This window comes from Marmota flaviventris, chromosome 3, assembly GCF_047511675.1.
Source record: "Marmota flaviventris isolate mMarFla1 chromosome 3, mMarFla1.hap1, whole genome shotgun sequence".
Classification (NCBI taxonomy): Eukaryota; Metazoa; Chordata; class Mammalia; order Rodentia; family Sciuridae; genus Marmota; species Marmota flaviventris.
In genome coordinates, this window is record NC_092500.1 from 4,112,048 (window position 1) to 4,134,393 (window position 22,346).

General features: G+C 46.3%; 1 protein-coding gene and 1 pseudogene across 2 annotated transcripts in view; both read right to left on the reverse strand.

The window, feature by feature from the left end:
• Nucleotides 1–19,999, reverse strand: part of Atxn10 (ataxin 10) — a 142,516-nt gene extending 122,517 nt beyond the window's left edge. Inside the window, exon 1 of one of the 2 annotated variants that reach the window (XM_027954634.2) lies at nucleotides 19,662–19,999. In XM_027954634.2, coding sequence (XP_027810435.1) covers nucleotides 19,662–19,777 — 116 coding nt within the window. In that variant the 5' untranslated portion in view covers nucleotides 19,778–19,999. Of the gene's footprint in view, nucleotides 1–18,846; nucleotides 18,879–19,661 lie in introns of those variants that run through there. The other variant, XM_027954635.2, reaches the window with a different exon arrangement.
• Nucleotides 10,428–14,114, reverse strand: LOC114107206 (thioredoxin reductase 3-like; annotated as a pseudogene).
• Nucleotides 20,000–22,346: the final 2,347 nt, after the last annotated feature.

Consider the following 22,346-nt stretch of genomic DNA (forward strand, 5'->3'; position numbering starts at 1 on the left):
TGCTCTCTGAAGCACTGAGCACAAAAGCTGAACGGGAAGACAGCAGGACACTGAGCAGCAGATATGGTAGCGGAGGCCAGATTCTCAAGACACAGCAACACAATTTGATGATAAATGTTATGAGGGGTATACGAGAAAGGGTAGGCAAAGGTGATTCCAAAACCGTGGCCTGAATGACAAATGCAAAGATGTATTTGATGTTTAGGGAACAAGAAATGAAAAGACAACCAGGAGATATTTGGGGGATGAAAGGATCAGGAGTTTGGTTTCGGGAATGTTAAATTTGAGGTGCTCATGAGGGGTTGCAGAGAAAAGGGAGCTCGGTGAGTGGGAAGGAAAGACAGCTCGGCCATGTGGAAGGGCTACAGAGGCTCCTCAAAAAGTAACGACAGCAACTGCCTTGTGCTCCAGGGCTCCACTTCTGCACTGGCACCCCCGTGTTCACTGCAGCACTGTCCACAATAACCAAGGCAAGCAAGCAGCCATGTGCCCACTGATGGATGGAGGGACCAACAGGGGACACAGACACCTGGCACATCGTCAGCTTTAAAAGTGAGGGAAACCTGTCATCTCAACCACACGATGAACCTGAGCATGTGCTACTAAGTGAACTAAGCCAGACACAGGAAGATAACCACTGCCTGATCCCACGCTAACAGGATTGGCAAAGCTGAACTCAGGGAAGGGGACAGTGACCAGACACTGGGGTGTGGAGAAGATAGAGATGAGCTGCTGTTGACCAAAGGGCACAAATCTCGGAGAGACAGGGGAGCAGGTTTGAGGTCCACTGCACAACAGGGTGACTATAGTCAAAAATAATGCACTCTGTGTTCCAACATGAACACATCTGAAATGTCTCACCACAGAAGATGAGAGGGAAGGTGGGGTGACGGCCATGTCAGTAAGCCCAACCTCATCACTGCACGTCTCACACACACTCAAATAAACACCACATCGCATCCCGTGTGAGGTCAGTCATGATGTGTCAATCAGAAATGATAAGTTTTAATTAAAAATGAAGTAAGGGGCTGGGGTTGTGGCTCAGAGGTAGAGCGCTCACCTAGCATGCCTAAGGCATTGGGTTCGTTCCTCAGCACCACGTAAAAATAAAATAAATATATTGCGTCCACCTATAGCTAAAAATTAAATATTAAAAAAAATTTAGACCAGCCAGTCTGGTTGCGCAGTGGAGCTGAGGAGGCCTGGGCACGCTGCTCTCCAGCCCTGCACAGTTCTTCCGGTGCCAGCACAGCATTCAGCCAGGGCTGGAGTCTCAGCAGGAGAGAGAAAGGAAGTACAGAGGCGGCAGGGAGCGGGGTGCAAACAGGAAAGGCTTTTATTACTAACCCAGGGTCTAAGCTGGATTATAAGGCAATGTGGACAGTAAGAAGGAGAAGGAAGAACAAAAGGCACAGTGACAGGAAGTAGGATAACCAAGTTGTGGGCTGGGGAAGCAGGAGTCCTAGGATGAGTGGGTCACCAGAGCAAGTGAGGACCAGGGACTGCTGGATGCAGAGCAGAGTCCCTGTGAGGTGCCAAAATGTGTGGGTGGGGCGGGGGCAGGGGCAGGTCAAGCTCAGCAAAGGGGCGCACCCGGAAAGAGGGGTCAGGTACTGAAAGGCGCTCTATGCAAATGCTAAAACCACCTACACAGAACCTCGGCCATAAAGCCGAGCGGATACACGAGGACCTGCAGGTCTCAACTGCACAGGTGACCCAATCGGCAGTATGAAGGCACATGCAAGCTTGAGGGGTGTAAGGGGAGAGAGACCTGACAGCAGCAGTGAAGCCACGCTTAGAACACTTCAAGCCCAACAGCAGGTGCTCGACAAACAGGAATCGCCTCCTGCTCTCCAGAGCCTCTGGGAGCCACATTGATGTCTGACGCAACCACACTTCCTTCAGAGCAGGAAGGGGAAAAGCAAGATGAGAGACTCTGCAAGGGGCTAGGGGGACACGGTACTCTGCTGAGGGCTAGGGGAAGAACTCCAGAGCCACATCATCGAGGATTCATTCGAGAAGTCTTAAGGGAATGAGAAACCTAGGGTTTCCTGTGTAAATTAGAAAAATGACTTGTAAGTTTCTAGGAAATGTTTACTGAGATTTTATTCTGAATAGCCTCAAATCCACAGGTCAATCTGTAAGAACTGCCATCTTTGTTAGTAAGACTTCCCAAATGCACTGCAGACCCCGCCATTTCTTTTGGCACCATAACTGGCAGTAAGGGCGTCCCTGTGCAGGCACACTCTGAGCACCACATGTGGAAACTCCTTGCCACAAGGGCCGCCTCACTCACAAACCATCGTTGAACTGTAAGTCATCCAGGCAGGTGGCCACTGGAGAACCTGGCTCGCCTGGTGCAGTCCCAGGGTGTGCTCTCGAGTGTCCTGGCCAGTGAGAAGCCCTGGAACTCAGTGACCCCCACAGACGCCTGGAAGAATGGAAGGGCCGGAACTCCTCAGGGTCTGCTGTCAAGTCTACCCTTATGTATTTTGATTTTTTGGCTCAAACTCTTCCCTGCCTCCTTCGACCACTTAGGATAACTGAATGTAAGGTGGCTCATGCTGACCACTTCTGTATTTTGAAACTGAGTCAGAACACCTTACCAAACAGTTCCGTGTGGTGTTCCAGCTCATGGCATAGGTAAAAATAAGGGAGACTGCCATCACACTCTGAGAGTTCTTTTTATAGCGTAACTTAATTGACATTCTCTCCCAACAAAGCAGAGCTGAATCATGATTGACTCAAATGCCACATGGTACCCTTAGCTCAGCTCAGGACTCCTGTGGGTTTTTGTTTTGTTCTTTTGGTGTGTCACAGACTTGCTGGCCACAGGCTCAGTAATGTTTGGGAAAATACTTGTGCCTGTGTGTACACACAGATGGACAGGTTTATTTTTTACCTCTGTGGTATGCTGACTTTTATGAGGGTTAGTCAACATATTTACATAAGCAACGAAGAATACCAAGTCATTTTCTATCCCTTGAAATCAAAGTCATCTGTCATAGTTGATATTTCCTGTCCTTTCTTAACTAGTCTTTTTCCTGTGCTCTTATTTTTTATTTAAATGACTCAAGAAAAGTAAATGTTCAAAAAAATAATAATAAAAAAAAGTCTGGGGGACTGGGGTTGTAGCTCAGTGGTAGAGCACTTCCCTAGCATGTGTGAGACACTGGGTTCCTTCCTCAGCATCACATTCAAATTAATAAATAAAATAAAGGTCCACTGACAACTAAAAAAAAAATTTTTTTAAAAACCCAGCTGGGGATGTAGCTCCCTGGTGAAGTGCTTGACGAGCATGCACGGGGCCCCAAGTGCAATCCCCAGCAGAAGGGAGGGAGGGAACAATAAAAATACTATTAAATGGGCTGGGGCTGGGGCTCAGCGGGTAGAGCGCTCACCTGGCACATGCGAGGCCCTGGGTTCGATCCTCAGCACCACATTAAAAAAATAAATGAAAATAAAGATATTGTGTCCAACTACAACTAAAAAAATTAATAAATATTTTAAAATACTATTAAATGTTCATTATGTACTAGATGTAAGAGGGGGTACTAAAAATACAGAAACAAATAAGAATCCTACCCCTGGACTGCTCAGTCTGGGGGAACCGGTGGGTAATTATGTGCTTATAATTCTCTGTGTGAAGCTCTTGGAAGGAGAGTAGAAGACAGAGGGAGTACAGGTGGAGGTAATCAGGGGATGGGAAAGGATTCCACCACCAAATAGGATGGTAATTAAATCTTGAGAGAAAATCAGGAGTGTGTATGAGAGGAAAAGGATGAAGAAGACATAAGACAGTCATAAATTTAAAAATTACAGCCAGGCATGGTGGTGCACACCTGTAAGCCCACCAACTCGGGAGCCTAAGGCAAGAGGATTACACGTTTGAGGCTAGTAACTCAGAGAGGTCCTAAGCAACTTAGCAAGACTCTGTCTCAAAATAAAAAATAAAAAGGGCTGGAGATGGGGCTCAGTAGTAAAGCACACCTGGATTCCATCCCCAGTACCAATAAATAAATAACAGCATTTCAGCTATTCTGTTAGTACTTGAAAGCAAGCTGAAAACAGTTCATTTTACTATATTAACTTCAAAGCACAGAACTTGGCAGATTGCATATGTGGGGGGAATTAAACAAATGGATAACATAGTAAACTGAATTAATAGCTTTCATTATTGACTAATATCTGTCAACACCAGGCAGGGATCTACTCACTGGAGCTAACAGGGTCAGCATTTACTGAGCACCCGAAAGGGTCCAGGCACCCTGCTCTGAGATACCACAAAGACAAAGGTTCCTGCCCTCAAGAAAGGTGCTGTCAAGTGGAGGAGGACTACTGCAGGGGACTACTGCAGTGTGCAACAACAATGGGGCAGGGTAGCTCCCAGCAGACCATCCAACTTCCATGCCAAACAACACAGCAAGTCTACTTTTTTCAAATTATCAACGAACTTATGGCCCATCTCAGAAACAAGGTCAATCTCTCCATTCGCTAGACACCGAATGAAAACACTCGGCTATGACTGGAGACAAACAGCCAACATCTTCACAACCAGCAGAGGCAGTGTGCAGTTCAACTCTGCAGGGTGACAGCTTCCAAAGCTCCCCTGTTACCTTCTGGAGATCTGAGCCACAATGGGAAACTCAGCTCTAAGACAGCATTCCCTGCATCTAAAGAATGAAGAGCTGCCATCACTTCAGCCCCACACAGACTGCATGGAAAGCTGTGTCCCCCAATGTTAGAAGGAAGCCCAGTGAGCTTCACAGATGGGGCTGGTCCAAGGTGCTCAGCTCAGGAACCAAACACACAATAGCTCCAACATTACCATGGCTCAAATTACCAGTAAAAGACCTGATTTTAGTCCAAGGTCCCTGAGAATAGGTATAAGGACATGTAAAGCCATTCCAGAGGGAGTAATGAACCCAAAAAGGAAGAAGCAAAACAAATCTCTCACTCAAAAGATTGAGCCAGCAAAGGTTCAAAGAGAAAAACCGGCAAGAAGGAAAACTGGCTCCCCCGCCCCCCACCCCACGGCCAGCAGCTCCTTACAGAATCTGCATGTAATCTCCAAGTCTAGGCTGTGCTGGACTAAATCCCTGAGCCAGAGAACACCTCTGCCAAGGAGCACTGCCGCAGTCTGGCTGGGCACAAAATCACGAGCCACTCAAGCAGGAACAAACTTTATTTTTTTTGAAACTGCCGCCAATACCCCGTACGCGCCCGGGAAGATTGCCGATCCACGCACACCGTGTTCTCCCGGCTCCCAAGAGGAAGTTCCTCCTCCGGAATTCCCTACCGCACTTCCCCAACCAATGGGAACTCTCCAGGAGTCCCGTAGCAGGCCGAGGTGGACAGCAGGAGTCCAATATCCATAAGAATGCAAATCTTAACATAATCATATCATCTCAATGGCTAGCTGGCGTCACCTTTCAACCAAAAATGTCATGCATCATATTACTTGGCTGTGGCTCTTAGCAGAGCACAAAGGGTTTGTGTGCCTTAACACCACCTACAGAGCGATCACTTTGGATCCCCAACCAGCAGACAAAGAAGAGTCACTGCTGCAGGGGTCATCAGCCAGGGTCATCAGCCATGGTTTGCTCCTGTAAGATGGGGACATGAAGGGGTAAGACCTGGAACCTGGCTTCACTGGGATGTCTCTCAGTACCTCAGTGCCTAGTGGTAACTGGCAACAGGCAACAGCAGCACCCTGGACTGATGAGAGAAAGGAGACCGAGGGCTCAGGCCCCTTGGAGGCACAGCCAGACACACTGCTGGCTGAGCAGGGAAGTCTGGGCTGGAAGGCAGAGGCAGAAATGATTGTCACCTAGTGCTGCCTCGCCTGGGGACAGATTGTAGCAGTGGCATGCAGCCTGCTCCAACAGGACTCCTTCCTAGGTCCCGACCTTGAAGAGTCAGGGGAAGAGTGACAGTCTCAGGACAGAGGTCTGAGCAGAAGAGTAGACTACCACACACACTCACAGAGCCCCGCCCCAGCCCTGGCCAGCCAGCTCACGACCCTGGGCCGATGGGGGGTGGGGGGGGCAAAGGGCTGCAGAGGCCCAACAGGGAGGAGCACTCTGTGCAGTTCCTAGGGGCCACAGTGCCGCCGAGCCCACTACGCACAGCAGTCAGCTCAACAGGCACCCTCCCCTTGGCTTTGTCTCCTCCACGTCCAGGCTGCCCTCTCCAACACCCCAACAGCGGCATCGCCTGCATACATTACTCACACCACCTCCTGGTCTCAGATCTCTGGGGGGAAAAAACAAAGACTCACAGATACAAGGAAATAGACAAAGATGATTTCTTCAAGGTTGTTTCAATTACCCAAAATTCAAGACAACCCAAATTTCCATCCATGGGGAAAAGGGCAGACAACAGTATTTTCTTATGACAGTATGTGCTCTGTCCTCATCCACGAGACATGTTCCAAGACGGCTGGCAGATGCCTAAAATCAGAGTTGAGTACCAAACCCTTTGTATGCCATGTTGTTACATGCCTATAATAATATTTAATTTATAAATTAGCCACAGTAAGAGATTAATAATAATAAAATAGAACAATCATAACAATATACTATAATAAATAATATACTAAAATTTTGAATTATTTTTTCCTGAAATTTTTCATTTAATACATGCAGATCACCAGATAAGAGTAGACTACTGTGTACTTCACAATATTTGAAATTAATGGTCTACCTCTCTAGCTATGAACTGACAGCATCAAAAATATTATATAAAAATGCAAACTGCAGAGTACACAGCATAAAACAGCCAATATCATTTATGTAAGTGCTGTAAATGAAACAGGCACCTTAGTGGACTGAGAGAAAACCGCTCTGGATAGGGGGAGGAAGGGGCTGGAGCCTGCAATGCAGAGGTAGCAGCCAGCCTTCCAGCCCCAGGGATCGAAACAGCCTCAGTGAACATAGGGCCCTCCAGACCTGAGAACAGGCCTGGTAGGGACATACCTCTCCCAGATCAGCCGGAAAGCCTCCAGCACCCCCTCTCAAGAACACCCCCTTGGAACACTCACTGGACAAGCCAGCAGTCAAGTCAGACACAGTCCTAGGAAGGGGTTCGTGTGGCAAGGCACTGAAGCTACCTGCCAAAAGCCACACATGAGTTTGAAGCTGATCCCCAGGCACCAGTCAGGCCCCCAGAAGACACAGACCCGGTCAACAGCTTGACAGCAACCTCATGAGAGACACTGAGCCAGACCCACCCAGTATGCAGCTCTTGGATTCCTGACCTCACTCAGAGAGTGAAATAATAAATGCTTGTGGCTTTAAGCTGCTCCCTTACAGGGCAATGTGTTCGCACACGAGTGAAGTTTAAGTGAGTGATGCTTGTAGACTGAGAGATCAGTTCAAAATCTAACAGCTGTGAGTCCTACAGGGGAAGCAAAGGTACTTAACAGTCCCATCCACATCCACGAAGGCACTGACGTCATCACACATCTGTAGTTCTGACCTGCCAAGGTTAAAATGAACCAACACCACCACCAGGATGAAAGCTAATGAAAAGTCCCCCATCTCCTTCTTCCTCAGGAATAACAAGCACAGCTTTTGTCTTCCCGTCACTTCCTCACGCACAGCCATGAACACGAGACCCAAGTTCTGGGCTTAAGTCAGAATGTTAAGCTATTTTCAGGTATTCCCTTGTTTAATGGGAAATTCTTATAGCTTAAAATGACTTTAGTGTTGCTAGATGCCAAGGCTACTTCTATTTTTCAAAGATTTGATCTCAGGCAATTCCCTCATCCACCGGCCGCTCTCCTCCGCTCTGGACACACAGCACTATTTCAGACAGAGACAAACACGAGTGAAGCAAAACTTGCCAAGTGCCAGGGTACCAATGAGGCAGCAAACACAGCAGCCAACCCCTCACCTCACAGCAAATTTTACAATTTAAAAATATCATTTTAGGGCTGGGGATGTAGCTCTGTGGTAGAACACTTGCCCAGTGTGTAAGGTCCTGGGTTCAATCCCCAGCACCACAAAAACAAAAACTAAAAAACATCTTACCAATAATAATTCTCAACAGTGAGCAGAAAAGGCCAGTGATGTTTCCTCAAAGTCCTTCAGCCACATTCAAATGAGTTGGGGGGGGGGGTGGCGGCAGAAAAGGTCATGATTTACATGCAGAAAATTGGGGTGTAACATACGTACAGTAAAATGCACAGATATTAAACGACACAGTTTAAGCACATACCAGACACCTAACCCTCATCAGACAGCACACACTTCCTGCACCTGGAATGTTCCCTCTCCCCTTCCAGTTAATCACTGCCCGGCCTGCCAGGCTCTCTCATTCAGCGTGCTCCTGAGGCTCCCCCACAACTGTCAGCCAGAGATTCACTCATTTACTACCCAGGAGTTAAGGCAATGAAGCATGTTTGAGCTGTTTCCAATATCTGGCTCTACCAATAAAGTTGCAGGGCTGGGGTTGTGGCTCAGTGGTAGAACGCTCGCCTAGCACGTGTGAGGCCCTGGGTTCGATCCTCAGCACCACATAAAAATAAATAAAATAAAGGTATTGTGTCCATCTACAAATAAAACATAATATTAAAAAAAATAAAGTTGCTATGGGCAACTTGTGAACAAAATTAAACAAAAAATGTTTTGGTGTTCTCTTGGAAAAATACTTAGGGCCACAGTGGGTATGCATTTAACATCATAAAAAACCGCCAACATATTTTCCACAGCATTGTACACTGTACATTCCTAGCAGCAATCTGTGAGTTCAGGTCTACACACTGTCTTCAGACTGCGGCAATGCAAGTCATTTGGATTTCAGTGGATACACGCTACCACAACAAAATCCACACGCTTCAGTATTATACTATTCATTTTTCATTTTTAAATTATGGTAAAATACATAGATACAAAACATAAAATTTGCCACTTTGATCCTTCTAAAGTCTACAATTCAGTGGCTTTAATTACATCCACACTGTTATACAACCATCTATTTCCAAAAATTTTTAATAACAAACATGAAACTCTGTAACCATTAAGTAATAACTCTCCATTCCCCCTCCCCACAAAGCCTGGTGAGTTCCAATTTATTCTAGGATATTCATATAAGTGAAATCATACAATATCTGTCCTTTCTTATTTCCTTTGGATATATACCAAGAGTGGAATTTCTCGGTCATAGTCTAGGTGTAGTTTTGAGAACCACTAAGCTGCTTTCCATAGTGATTGAACCATTAGACAATTCACACCAGCAATGTATGAAGTGTTCTAATTTCTACACCTTCTCACCAATACCTGTGGTTTTTTGTTTACTTGTTTTGTTGGGTTTTTTGACAATGTGAAGTGGTAATCTCTTTTGGTTTTAATTATTTCCCTAATGACTACTGATGCTGAGCACCTAATCATCATGTCTATTGGCATTTACTTATCTTTTTCGTAAAGCAGTCTTTTGGTCCAATTTTTAATTGGGTCATCTTTTTATTAGAGTCATGGGAATGCTTTATACACACTTTAAAAAATCTTTTGTCAAATATTTGTAATGCAAATACTTTCAGTCTGTGGCTTTTTGTTTTTTGGTTTTTTTTTAAATACTGAAAACTTCTTTTAATATTACTCTTAAAAAATCAACAAAAGGGCTAGGGTTGTAGCTCAGTGGTAGAGTGTTCGCCATGAATGTGGAAGACACTGGGTTCAATCCTCAGCACCACATTAAAAAAAAAAAATTAAATAAAGGTATTGTGTCTACACAATATCTTTACAACTAAAATATATATATATTTTTTAAAAATCAACAAGAAAAAATTCAAGTATTTTTCTCTTACATGAGATATTACACCAGTCTAGAGATACTAATAAGAGGAAAATAACTTCAGGTTATTGTCACCAGGAAATGCACACAAGGGTGAGGCCTGAGTTCAGTTTTGACAGCAGGTTAAAATACACCTAAAAGGACAGTTGACTGACACCTACATGGTGCAGAGATTTCTACTAATGTCCCCAGTCCTCTATAGCCAGTTACTCAAATGCACCTCCCAGATGCCACCCACCCCAGAGCACATGTACGTTCTATAACCATACTGGAAAATAGTTTTTTCCTAGCCAGTTTCACAATTGAAAAAACTTTCTTCATAGAAGCAACAGCAGAGATCAAAATAGTAGCAACTGGAAAAGTCAGCTTAGGTCAGCTTTGCTATTCAAAGGCGTGCTGGAGGGAAGGTCAAGTCTGATGCATGAGAGGGTCGGCCTTGGCTCACCTCACCAGGGGGTTCCGAGCCAGGGTGTCAAGGAAGCAACCCAACAGCCACTCTTGTCAGCTGAGATGACCAGCAGGCCTCTGCTGCTGTCCCATCTCCCTGTCTACCTTCTCATCTCTGTGCCGTGAAGAGCCCTGAACTGGTCCTCCAGCAACAGAGTGGGCATCATGGGCACAGAGCATTACTGTCATTGAAATGACAACACGACAAGAACTTCATAGCAGGAGGGCCACCCTAAGCTGCCCTTCTGAATGATGTCCCGTCCTGGTGACTGTGATTTCCAAAGTTGTGAGGACCTCCCCACATGTGGGGTGAATTCCAATGGGTCATCCAGCAGCTGTTTTGTGAGTCCACATTTCATCACAGCTGCAAATCCTTGGATAATCTCATCAGCATTGGGTCCAGGAATATGAAATGCTGTCATTCAATCACTGTCAAATTTGTTGCAGATTATCTTTGCAAGTATTATTGTCCCTGCCACTTATAGTCTATTCAAGAGGCCAGAACAAAGTATGGTACACTTCTAGATTCTCTTTTTTACACACTTCAATAGCTTTTTCTTCAGAAATTCACAGCAACCATATTGCAGAGGTGTGAATACTGTAGTTGGAACACTAATATAATCACATTTTTCTAAAGAGGCCCAAAAAAGTCTTCGAGCTAGCAGCTTGCCTGCCTAAATAGCAACAGGAGTCAATTCTGGTTTGCCTCCAAAACATCACCAATGGCATAGATATGGGGCATATTGGTCTGTTCCATATCATTTACTGGTATTTTGCCATTCTTCTCATTGATTTTGACACCAATCTTCTCCAGGACTAATTTCCTTGTATAGGAGTCACAACCAATGGCAGCAAAACTGAGTTATAAACTTCTTAACAGTTTCTGGTCTTTCAGTGGATTTAACCAATACTTTCAGCTTTCAAGGTGACCCTTTCTCCAACTGTTGAACCTTCACAGATACAAATTGTCTTAAGAACTTAATGCCATATTTCTCCATGTAGGAACCCACTTTCTCTGCCATTTCTTGATCAAAGCCACAAAGGAGGATTGAAAATACCATAACTATAACATCTAAACCAAGGCCAGCAAGAAATCCTGCATATTCCAAGGCAACCTAAGAAGCACCCACAACTAATGTTTTGGATTCCTAAGTCCAGTGGCCTTCACCCATTGCTATGACAAATTTTGAAGCATAAAAATAAGTTCCCTGTTCTTTTTTGTTGGTTGCCTTGATTTTATGATGGCCCACAAATTCTCCATAGGCATCGACATAGGATAGGCCACACCTTTTTCCCTCAAAGACAACCTGTAGCTCCAACAAAAAGCCCATGTGGTTCTGAATCACTTCAGTCATGGTTTCCCAGTTGTGTTTCATTTGTTGATTACATATCCAGCCAAATTTCCTTGAGTCTTCCAAGGCCCGTCCAAGGAGGGCAATTTGATGCATCAATTTCTTAGGAATACATCCAACATTAGGAACACAACCACCAAGGCCCCAGGATGTGCCCTGAGCCATGAGACCACAGTCTAATACCATCACTTTCTTTCCCAAAATGGCAGCTTCCTTCGCACACAGGAGGCCACCAGAACCACCGCCAATAACAATGGGATCATAATCATTTGTTGGGCATTCCTGAAGGAGCTTCTGTAATTGTAATAACGTAATGTGCCTGGAAAGCTGTCACATCCCCCCACATGCACTTTATTCACAAAATTATTGGGCAGTTTTCTGATTAGTGATTTCTGCCAGTATTTCTTCAATACAGGTCCTGTCATCATTGTGATTAATTTCCAAGATGTTATAGTCAACTCCAAAAGAAGAAAAGAGTTCTTTAACTGGGCACTGTGTCTTCGGGTTATCTTGGCTTTCAGCAAGCACTGATTTTTCCTTTGTGTTCCACTCTTTTGCCACATGTAGTGGCCACGCCTATAATCCGAGCTACTCAGGAGGCTGAGGCAGGAGAATCACAAGATTTAGGCCAGACTCAGCATCTTAGCGAGCCCATGTTTATTTTGATTAGTTTCTCCATTACCCTGCTAACCTCAAGAAGGTGGGACACTTCACTAGTCGCAGTAGCCCCTAGAATGGGTCATTGGTTCAGTGCTTGCCTGGCACTCAGTGCTGCTTGGCACATGCTGGTTTACTGGCACCATAAACCATCAGAAGTCTGCCTCCAGAGGAGCCCCTCAGCCTCCTTCTTGGCTCTATGTGATGGGTGAACTTTCCAAAGCAAGTGCTCCTCAGTTTGTCTTTGATGCTCCTTAGCCCCAAAACTCTCCTACCCAGTCCTATCCTCTGCCCCAAGGGCAACATGTTTTCCACAGCTCACACTACCACACCCCCAGCTCCATCTTTTTTTTAAGATGTATTTTTTAGTTGTAGATGGACAAAATACTTTTATTTATTTTTATGCAGTGCTGAGGACTGAACTCAATGCCTCACGTATGCTTGCAAGTGCTCTACCACTGAGCCACAGTCCCAGCCTGCCTTTCTATCTTAATGGTGTCTTCTGATGAGTTCTTAATTTTGATAAAGTCGTATTTTCCTATACGGTAAGTGTTAACCTATGTCCTTGCCTACATTCAAAGACACAAAGGTACTCTAACTCTATTTCCTCCTACATATAAATTGAGCTTTTATGTTTAGATCTATAATCTGTGTTTACATATTTCTTGGGAATGGTGTGAAGTGTGTGTCAAGGTTCAATTTATTCCAGTTGAATGTTAACTACTTGGTCTACCACCACTTGTTGAGAGGAATCAAGTTCTGGTTTTCAGTTTGCAAATATTCTGCAAAGGGAAGATGCCAGGAAATGGTCTCAATTTTCCTAATCAAAATATTCAGCATTCAATAAAAAAGACACAACCAAATATCTTCAGACAGACACACCACACACACAAAGAAAGAAACTGATAACAGAAAGTTACGAGAATGGGCTGGGGTTGTGGCTCAGTGGCAGAGCGCTTGCCTCGCACATGTGAGACACTGGGTTCGATTCTCAGCACCACATAAAAATAAACAAACAAATAAATATATCATATCCATCTATAACTAAAAAATATTTTTTTAAAAAGTTATAAGGTACATGCTTTAAAATAAGTATAATACCTTCAAGAAGATAGATAATGAGATGGATTTCAACAGAGAATAGCAATCTGTTTAGAAAAAAATCAAATTATATAATACAATAACTCCAAAATACAGTTCCTGAGTCTAAAAACACAATAGATGCTAGATTAGATGCAGCAGAAAAGAGGATTAGAAAACTAGAAGGCAGGTTAGTAGGAAATTTTCAAAAAGAAGCTTGAAGTTTAAAAAATATATGGGGCGGGGGGAGAGGGAGAGAGAGAGACGCGAGCGCGTACAGACAGACATACAGAGAAAATGCCTATGAGACATACAGAACATAGTGGAAAGTTTAACATGTATAAGTGGAATTCCAGAAGCAAAGCAGAGAACGGAGAGAAAAAACATCTGAAGAAGTACTGGCTAACAATTTCCCAAACCAATTAAAGTCATCAAATTTAAGAAGCAATAACCAAACAGGATAAATTAAAAAAAAAAAAAAAAGCCAAACATCTCTGCCCTCACCTGTCTTCCATTCTAGAAGGAGTAAGTTAAAACACAGTAAGTGCTGTAAGTTCTGTAAAAACAGAGCTAATAAGGTGAAGTGTGGGAGAACAACCTGGCACGTGACTGAGTCACTCCCCAGCTGGGTGTCTTGAGGTGTCCAGTGGCAGAAAATGCAGCAGGACTTCCCCGCCCTTCTTGAGTTCAAGGACAGTGTCCATGTAGAGGCATGTCTCTCCACTACCCCAGGGACCCAATCACCTCACCTGACCTTGCAACACTGCCCCCCTTGACCTTCATCGGACAGGATTTTCCCCAGACTTTAGATTTCCCCTATAAAAGCCCACTCCCAAGCATGCTTGCTCTCTCTTGCTAGCCTCTCCTGTAGACCCTCGCTTCCCCCCTGGGGAGCTTGAGGCAGAGAGCACGAGGAGCCGTCCTAGGTCCCAGAGATTGGTTTACAGGTAAAATTGTGTGTCTGTTTTATTTTGTAACTCCCTGAGAATTTCCCTGCGTGACCAAACAATTAACCGCCTATGCTGGCCGGGGACAAAGGTGAAGGGGTTCAGAAGCATCAAGCACCTTTAACAGGATGCCCAAGTTGAGGCAAACGGAAAAACAATTTTAACTAAATACATTTTAAAAAGTCAAGTAAGACAAACTGACAAATGGGGGAGGGCAGGGGTTTCTACCTGAGTAAGAGAAAAGGCTAAGCAAGCACAATGCTTGAGCCATGCAAACCAGCACTCCATGACACCTTGTTAAGCCTCTACTACCCTCATACAACAGGGCAGATGAAGGGGAGGTGCTCACTTTATTCGAGATAATCAAATGAAGCCCAGCACAATGGTGCACACCTGTAATCCCAGCAGCTCAGGAGGCTGAAGCAGGAGAATCACAAATTCAAAGCCAGTCTCAGCAAAAATGAGGTGCTAAGCAACTCAGGGAGACCCTGTCTCTAAATAAAATACAAAATAGGACTGGAGATGTGGCTGAGTGGTTGAGTGCCCCTGAGTTCAATCCCTGGTACCCCCTGCCCCCCCCAAAAAAAACGATTACAAGATGAAGGAGCAATAAGGTATCATTCAAATATGAGAATTTATAGAAAACAGTTATCAAATGTTACATTTATTTTATGAACATTCAAGAGCCCAGAGACAATCCTTGCCTACAAATTTCAGAGCAGTAGGTGACAGTGCACTCCACACCTGCACTGCCCAGGAAGGCACCTGGTCACATGTGGCCACTGTATGCCTAACTCTGATTATTGCAGATCAATTTGAATTTAAAAAGTCCTACGTGACTGGCGGCCTCTTAACAAACGGCACCAGTGTGTCTCTAGGACACATCACAAAGGTAACAAGAGCTGGAAAATAAAACCTCCAAAAGACCAAAACCAGAATTTTTAAATTTTTTTAAAGTTTTTAGTTATACATGAACACAATATCTTTATTTTGTTTATTTTATTATTCATTTTTTTCGTAGCGCTGGGGATCAAACCCAGTGCCTCACATGTACGAAGCAAGCACTCTGCCACTGAGCCTCAAACACAGCCCCAGAGAATTTTTAATTTTTATATCTTAGTTTGTTCCAGGAAGGATTTAACATGATTTGCAATGATTCACAGCACAGCACACACACAAAAAAATCACTTGTTAAGCAAATGTGAAATATGCAGATATCCATATTCAACCAGAGGTATAAAACAAATGTAAAATAGATGAGAGAAAAAAAAAAGAATTATCCTCCAAAGAGAAAAATTAGCTGAGGGCAATCTTAATATCTACATTTTGTGGCCATAAGCAATTATTCAGCAAATTTTAGTGGTTAATTATTCAAGAAGAGGGCTACAAAATGTCTGATGCATGAATTTAGACTGTATTAATGATTCACTACCATACAGCAAAGCATCCCCTGAATTCAGCTATTTAAAGAAGAAACATTTATGATCTTACACATACAACTAGGACAATCAGAAATCTGATACAGGGACTAGCGAAATGGCTCACTGGTAGAACACTTGCCTGGCATCCAAGAAGTCGTGGGTTCAATGACCCCAGCACCAGAGAAAAAAATCATAACCACAGAAAAGAAGAAAGAACTCTGAAAGTGGCTCAGGATCTGGAGGTTGCATATACAGCTAAAAGTCTGGCTGTTCTGAGAGGACCCACTTCCACATAGCTCTTCAATGGCCCTCAGCAGCAGGCCCGTTCCTCTCCACAGCACTCTGCAGATGCATGCAGAAGCCTGGCAGCGGGCTTGTCAGGATGCATGATCCAAGAGAGAGCAAAGAAAAAGGTAAGATCACACACTATCACTCCTTCCATGATCCGCTCTTTAGAAACAAGTCACTATGTTCAGCTCACATGAGAGAAAAACCTGACAGACTTGAGTCAAGGGTTGTGTGGACATGTAATGGGATATGAGAATCTCCTTTTTCTTGAGGGTTGCTAAAAATTGTATAATGAAATTCCAGAAGCTCTTTCTCTGGAAACCTCAAATTAGAATTATCAGGGGTTGTACCAGCACCACAATTAAAAACAAAACTTTAAATTATCACTATCCTAAAATAGCTTCAGTTGTTTGCAATAAAGCAGGAGGTGAAACACGATTGTGCTCCCATTCATTTCAGACCAGTCCTTTGGTTTTTTTGTGGGGTACAAGGGATTGAACTTCAGGATACTTGACCACTGAGGCACACCCCCAGCCCTACTTTGTATTTTTTTTAGAGACAGGGTCTCACTGAGTTGGTTACCACCTCGCTTTTCCTGAGACTGGCTTTGAACTTGTGATCCTCCTGCCTCAGCCTCCCGAGCCACTGCACTGGCCAGACCAGTCCTTTCTTAACAGCAGGGCCTTTGCATGAACCACAGTGCTATACAAATAACATCATGGATCCTCACAATACTTCTGCAAAGTGGTTACCATCCTCCCATTTTCAAGATGAAAAACAAGAAGTCTGCAGAAACCAAGCCAGAATTTCTGTTCAGGTCTACATGGTTCCAAGGCCCTGGCAAGGCGTCTACAGAGACCGAGCCAGGATTCCTGTTCAGGTCTACATGGCTCCAAAGCCACTGCCTAAATGTCTGCAGAGATGGAGCCAGGATTCCTGTTCAGGTCTATGTAGTTCCAAGATCCCTGCCAAGACGTCTTCAGAGACCAAGAAGCCAGGATTCCTGTTCAGATCTACATGGCTCCAAGGCCACTGCTCTTCCCACTGCAGGGTTTCTACCACTGACATCAGACGGAAGCTCGTTTTTTTAACATCAAGGACTTCAGGAGGAAGTAACTTACTTTTCCACCAAGGAAAAGTAAGTTTCTTTCCTTATTCTTGTTTTCAATTTGTCTATTTCCTATCTGCTATTTTGAGGACTCATTCTGCTTCCCTTTATGTCTCATCCAGCTCCTGACACTTTGGACCATTTGCATTCCCATTCCATGCTATACAACAGCACTAGGCCTATCCAAGGTGACCCTGCCAATAAAGACAAACATCCCTCAAGGATCCCTGACAGTGTGTCAGGGCTAGAGGGATCCTCTCGGAGACAAACCCTATAGACCACAATGATTTGCATGAAAACAAAGAGACACAGTGGCAGGCACAAGACCAGAAGCCTGTCCTTACAGACCATCATCAAGAGCTCTCTGCACCACCACAGTTGTCTCTCTCCATCCCAGGACCTGCCAATCAGTTCACCTTTCCTAGTCCCCAAACTTTGCCTGCAACAAGGACGCTGCCCCAGAAGAAACTGAACCAAGTCTGAGTAATACCCTCATTTACTCCTTCTGGCCCAACAATCCAAATGGTCCCTGAGTTGTGTTCATTTAATTTTATAAGTATTTCTCAATCTTTTTCCTATCCAGCCCTACAATGTGTCCTATCTTTGGGTACTTTTTTAACTTGTGCTTCTGCAATAGCTTCTTAAAGCCCCCCCTACTCTAGCTTCATCCTCTCTTATTCCATACAGTCGCAGCCAGAAGGTCTTTCTAATACCCAGATGTTATCATGCCAGTCCCTTGATAAAAACCTTCAGTGATACAACAGACCAAGTCAAGAGGGCCTTGTAAACAGACTCAGAGCCTTAGATTTTCTCCAGCAGGCTATTAAAAGGAAAATGAGGTTTCAATGGACCAGACCTAACCCATGATGTTTCATTTAATCCTCTCTGCAGCACTTTGAAACCAGTATATGGCCCCTTTGCAAATACTTATTTTTCCAACAAGTCCTCTTCATGCATTGTAACCCAACAGCTGCAGTAATACTGGCTTACCCATCAATCCCAAATATCCATGGGCTCCCTCTGTGCAGCACCTGTTCCTACACAGATCTCCCTTCTGACATGCTTACATAGCAATTCCCTAACATACTTGACAAAAGGAATCATGCCACACTCGTCTCTGTACCCAGACTCCAGCAAAGAACCTGGCTCATGGTAGGCACTCAACAAATGGGTGATGATTGGGTTATGGATCCAGCTTGGTATAGATAACGCTAAGCTTCAAATCAACCAACGTGTCTCCCAATAATATCATATGAAGGTGTCACTCCTACCCCTGCCAATGAAGACAAACATCTCCCCTAAAAACCCAAGGAGCACTGCCCTGAGCTTTCTGCACCTTCCAGCAGCTCCACTCTTTCTACTGACCGGGGGTACCAGAACTGCTCAGACCAGGTATCTAGTTCAAAGAGAGGGGCACTTCTTATCACCCTCTAGACCAATCCAAAACTAGATGCTCCTTTCCCCTGTGTTTTCTCTTTGCCCAAACCCCCAGGGTTGCCTGTTGTTTTAGCTTCCTACAGGAGAAAACAAGGACTTTGCATTTTCCCACTAATACAATATCTTTGTACCAAGCACATCCTGAGGAGGTAATATGCATTATTTCATTTAGTCCTCATGACAAGCCCATAGGGAGATACTGTCCAATATTATTCCCTTTAAACCAAAGAGGCACTGAGGCCCAGGGAAGAGAAGCAAATCAAATAGGAACTGAGGGCTTCAGGTACTTTATATTTCCACATGCTTTACTTCACCTGTCCCTCTGTACCATCCAGCAATGCAGTTATGCATCATATTCCCGTTTTTAGGTCAGGAATCTAAGTAAGGTTTCAAGAAAGTGCTCCATAGTCCAACTGGTTAGGCTAAGAATCAGACCCAGGCTTGATCGACTCCTGGACACCTGGTCTTCTCACCAACTGGGCCAGCCATTCCCAGCCAGTGCTCTGCACACCACACAACACTGCTCCAGGGCAGTGCGACCCAATGGGAGCCATATAAAAAGGCCTCAGAATGTGCAGCTCCAGTAGCCTCCAGGTCAAGCGCTCTAAACAGAATCCACAAGACGGGGCAGTAGGCCAGGAAAACAGGCCTGCAGAACAGGGACAGCCCCCATAGGGGCGGACTGCAGGCATGCAGGGCAAGGGGCAGAGTCCCACAGGGCAGGGCTGCAGGCACGCAGGGCATGGCAGGCATAAGGCAGGGGCAGGCACACAGAACAGGGCTGCACGCACCCAGGGCACGGGCTACAGGCAGAGGGTAGGGGCTTGCACAAGGGGCAGGGGTGCAGGCACAAGGGGCAGAAGCAGGCACAAGGGGCAGGGCTGCAGCCCGAGGGCAGGGATGCAGGCAGAGGGCAGGGGCAGAGTCCCGCTGGGCAGGCTGCAGGCGGAGGGCAGGGATGCAAGCGGAGAGCAGGGATGCAGGCAGGGGCAGAGTCCCGCAGGGCAGAGCTGCAGGCGGAGGGCAGGGGCAGAGTCCCGCTGGGCAGGCTGCAGGCACACGGGGCAGCGCCCCCCCCGCAGGCCTCGCGCGGCCCCGCGCCTCGCCGCCCGGCCCCGGCGCCCGTTACCGGTTGCGCTGCTCCTTGAAGAGCGCCGTGAGCGCGCGAAGAGCCTCCAGGTCCTGGATGGGCGCCGGCACCATGACGCCCGAGAGCCGGGCGGGCGGAGGCCTGGGCGCCGCCATCTTGCCTCGCTGCGCGGCCGAGCGGCGCTGAGGAGCGGCGCTGAGGGGTGGCGAGGGGCGGCGAGGGGCAGCGAGGAGGAGGAGGAGCGGCGAGGGCCGAGGGGCCGAGGCGGCAGGAGGCGAGGCCGAGGCCGAGCGGCAGCAGGAGCGCGGGACCGCACGCAGCGCCGGAGCCCGGGAGCCGCCACCCAGCCGCGCAGAGCCGCCGAGCAGACCGGGGAGGGGGCGGCGGAAGTCCCGCCCGGGCGGGGGGCGCGCCGGAAGTCCCGGGGCGCGGGGTCGCCGGGGTCGCCGCGGGGCAGGGCGGGCCTGCGTCCTAGGCGGGGCCTCCGGGCCGGGGTCGCCTTGGCCGCCCGTGCGGGACGGGTCTGGGATGGACGCGCCCCCGGGGCGGGGAGACCAAGTGGCGGTGTCCCCCTCGTGGGCAGGGACGGCACAGAGACCCTCGAGGGCCGCGGACACCCAAGGGACAGATGCTGGGCGAGGCCGGGGACGGGGGCGCAGACCTGGGTCCTGCCTCTTCAGTGGGTCGAGGAGCCCGCGCTGCCCGGCAGCAGCCCCAGGCGCACCCTGAGAGCCGGTCAGCTCTAGCCCGGTGGCCCTGACCAGCACTAGCCCGGCTGGCGCTGGGCGCAGGCGGAGTGCACTGCGGGCTCCCGGGCTTCCGGACTGAACAGGGTCAGAAGCAGCAGCAGAGCGCTCCAATAGCAGGGTAAGACGCGCGTTTCTCTAAGGAAAGGAATATGTTCTTCTACAAGAATTCAACAAAGCGTCTCTGACCAGTGTTGATACCGACATTTTCTTCCCACGCCCTTAATTAAATTGCACTGCGTGTGCTTTCTGCACTGCGTGTGTTTTTTGGGTTTTTTTGTTTGTTTGTTTGTTTGAACAAGAATTGTTGCCAGACCCTGTGCTGAGTGCTGGAGATGGGTCAGTAAGGTGGTTCCAACCCTGAAAGATCTCAGACCTTTGAGAGAGAGGCAGTCCAGTGACCTGCTGTGACAGGAACTGTACAGATTGCTGTGGAGTCACTTAAAATATGTACACACAGCCTCCACATATTAATTGAAGACTAGGAGTGTGTTCAAGTGTGGCACTTTGGTCATTCTTTGTTGAATGAAATTTAAAGACACAACAAACATAACTAGAGCGTGCATGCCAGTGAGCTGGCACAACCCAGATCCCTGATGCTGTCATTCAGTTTCTGTTTTCTGGCTACATGTTCGTCTGTTGTAGGGGCAGATGAGGCAAGGCACCGAAGATAGCAGGAAACCCTTTCATTTGGCTGCAGCCAGGTCCAGAGGGCACAGTTTTTGCTATAATCAATCCCCTGAACCCCGAGTTCAGGGAGTTTCAGAGTTTTATACCCAGAAAATAAGGGGAGGGGCTCGGAAGTTCACAGTTTGCAAAAGTTCACATAAAAGCAGCTTTTCCTTTCACTGTTCTGGGCAAGTTAACCCTTCAAGGACAGCACCTGAGAAGGGGAGAGCTTCTCCCCTTTCTCTCCTCCCCTGCCAGCTGTTACCAAGGAGCCCAGTTGGTAACTTCTCTTTTCTTAGAAATGTAGACATCTGTGTGAAGCCCAGCTCAAGGCCAGAGGCCTGGTTTACACATTTCTACAAACTACTATACTGGATACATGTTTGTGAAAAACTAATAACGGAGTGTCCAGCACATCCAGTTCCTATTTCTTCCAGGCTAGCGGCCAAGTAAGATAGGGCAACACGAAAATAGGAAGTTTATCTACATTGAACTCTTTGGTGGGGACTCTTGCTGACAGTCCTAAAATCAGCCATGGTGAAGATTTTTGGACAAGCCCAGTTAAGATTTTTTGGGGAGGAGGGGGTGCCACTACCCATCCATTCCACAAACGTTCATTTGCTCACTAGATGCCAGACATCACATCCCCTACCATAGCTCAAGACAATCCTTAGGCTAGCAGGCCAAAAGTCTCACCGTTTTTTCCTTGAGCAGAAGATAGAAAGTATACTTAGTTTTCTATTCTCAGTTATAAAACAAAACTCTGAATTTTCAGGAAACATTCCCCACAATTTCTTGCCTATAACATTGCAACATGGTTCTGATTGGTCTTGTCCTTACATTCTAGATCCTCTAAAAATATGTCAACATTTTGCTCTGCCCAAAACCCTCTAGTGGATTTTGATTCCATTCAGTAAAGGTTCAAGTTCTTCCATGCCAAAGCCTGGAAATGGTCAAATTCTTCCCTCCCTACTAAGATCTCATCTACTCAGCCTCCCTCCTCCATTCTGCCTCAGCTCTTCTGCCTCAGGATTTTTTTGTGGGGAATGGGGGTGCCTGAGATTAAAACCAGGGGCACTTAAGCACTGAGCCACATCCCCAGCCCTTTTTACTTTTTATTTTGAGACAGTCTGACTAGGCTATGGAGACTGGCTTTAAACTTGCCCTCCTGCCTCGACCTCCCTAGGCACCGGAATTACAGGCATGTGCCCCCAAACCCAGCTCATCGTAGCATTTTACACTACCTATGTGATGGAGTTAAATTATTTTATTTATTGTTACTTATCTATTTTGTTTTTCTTTTCTATCA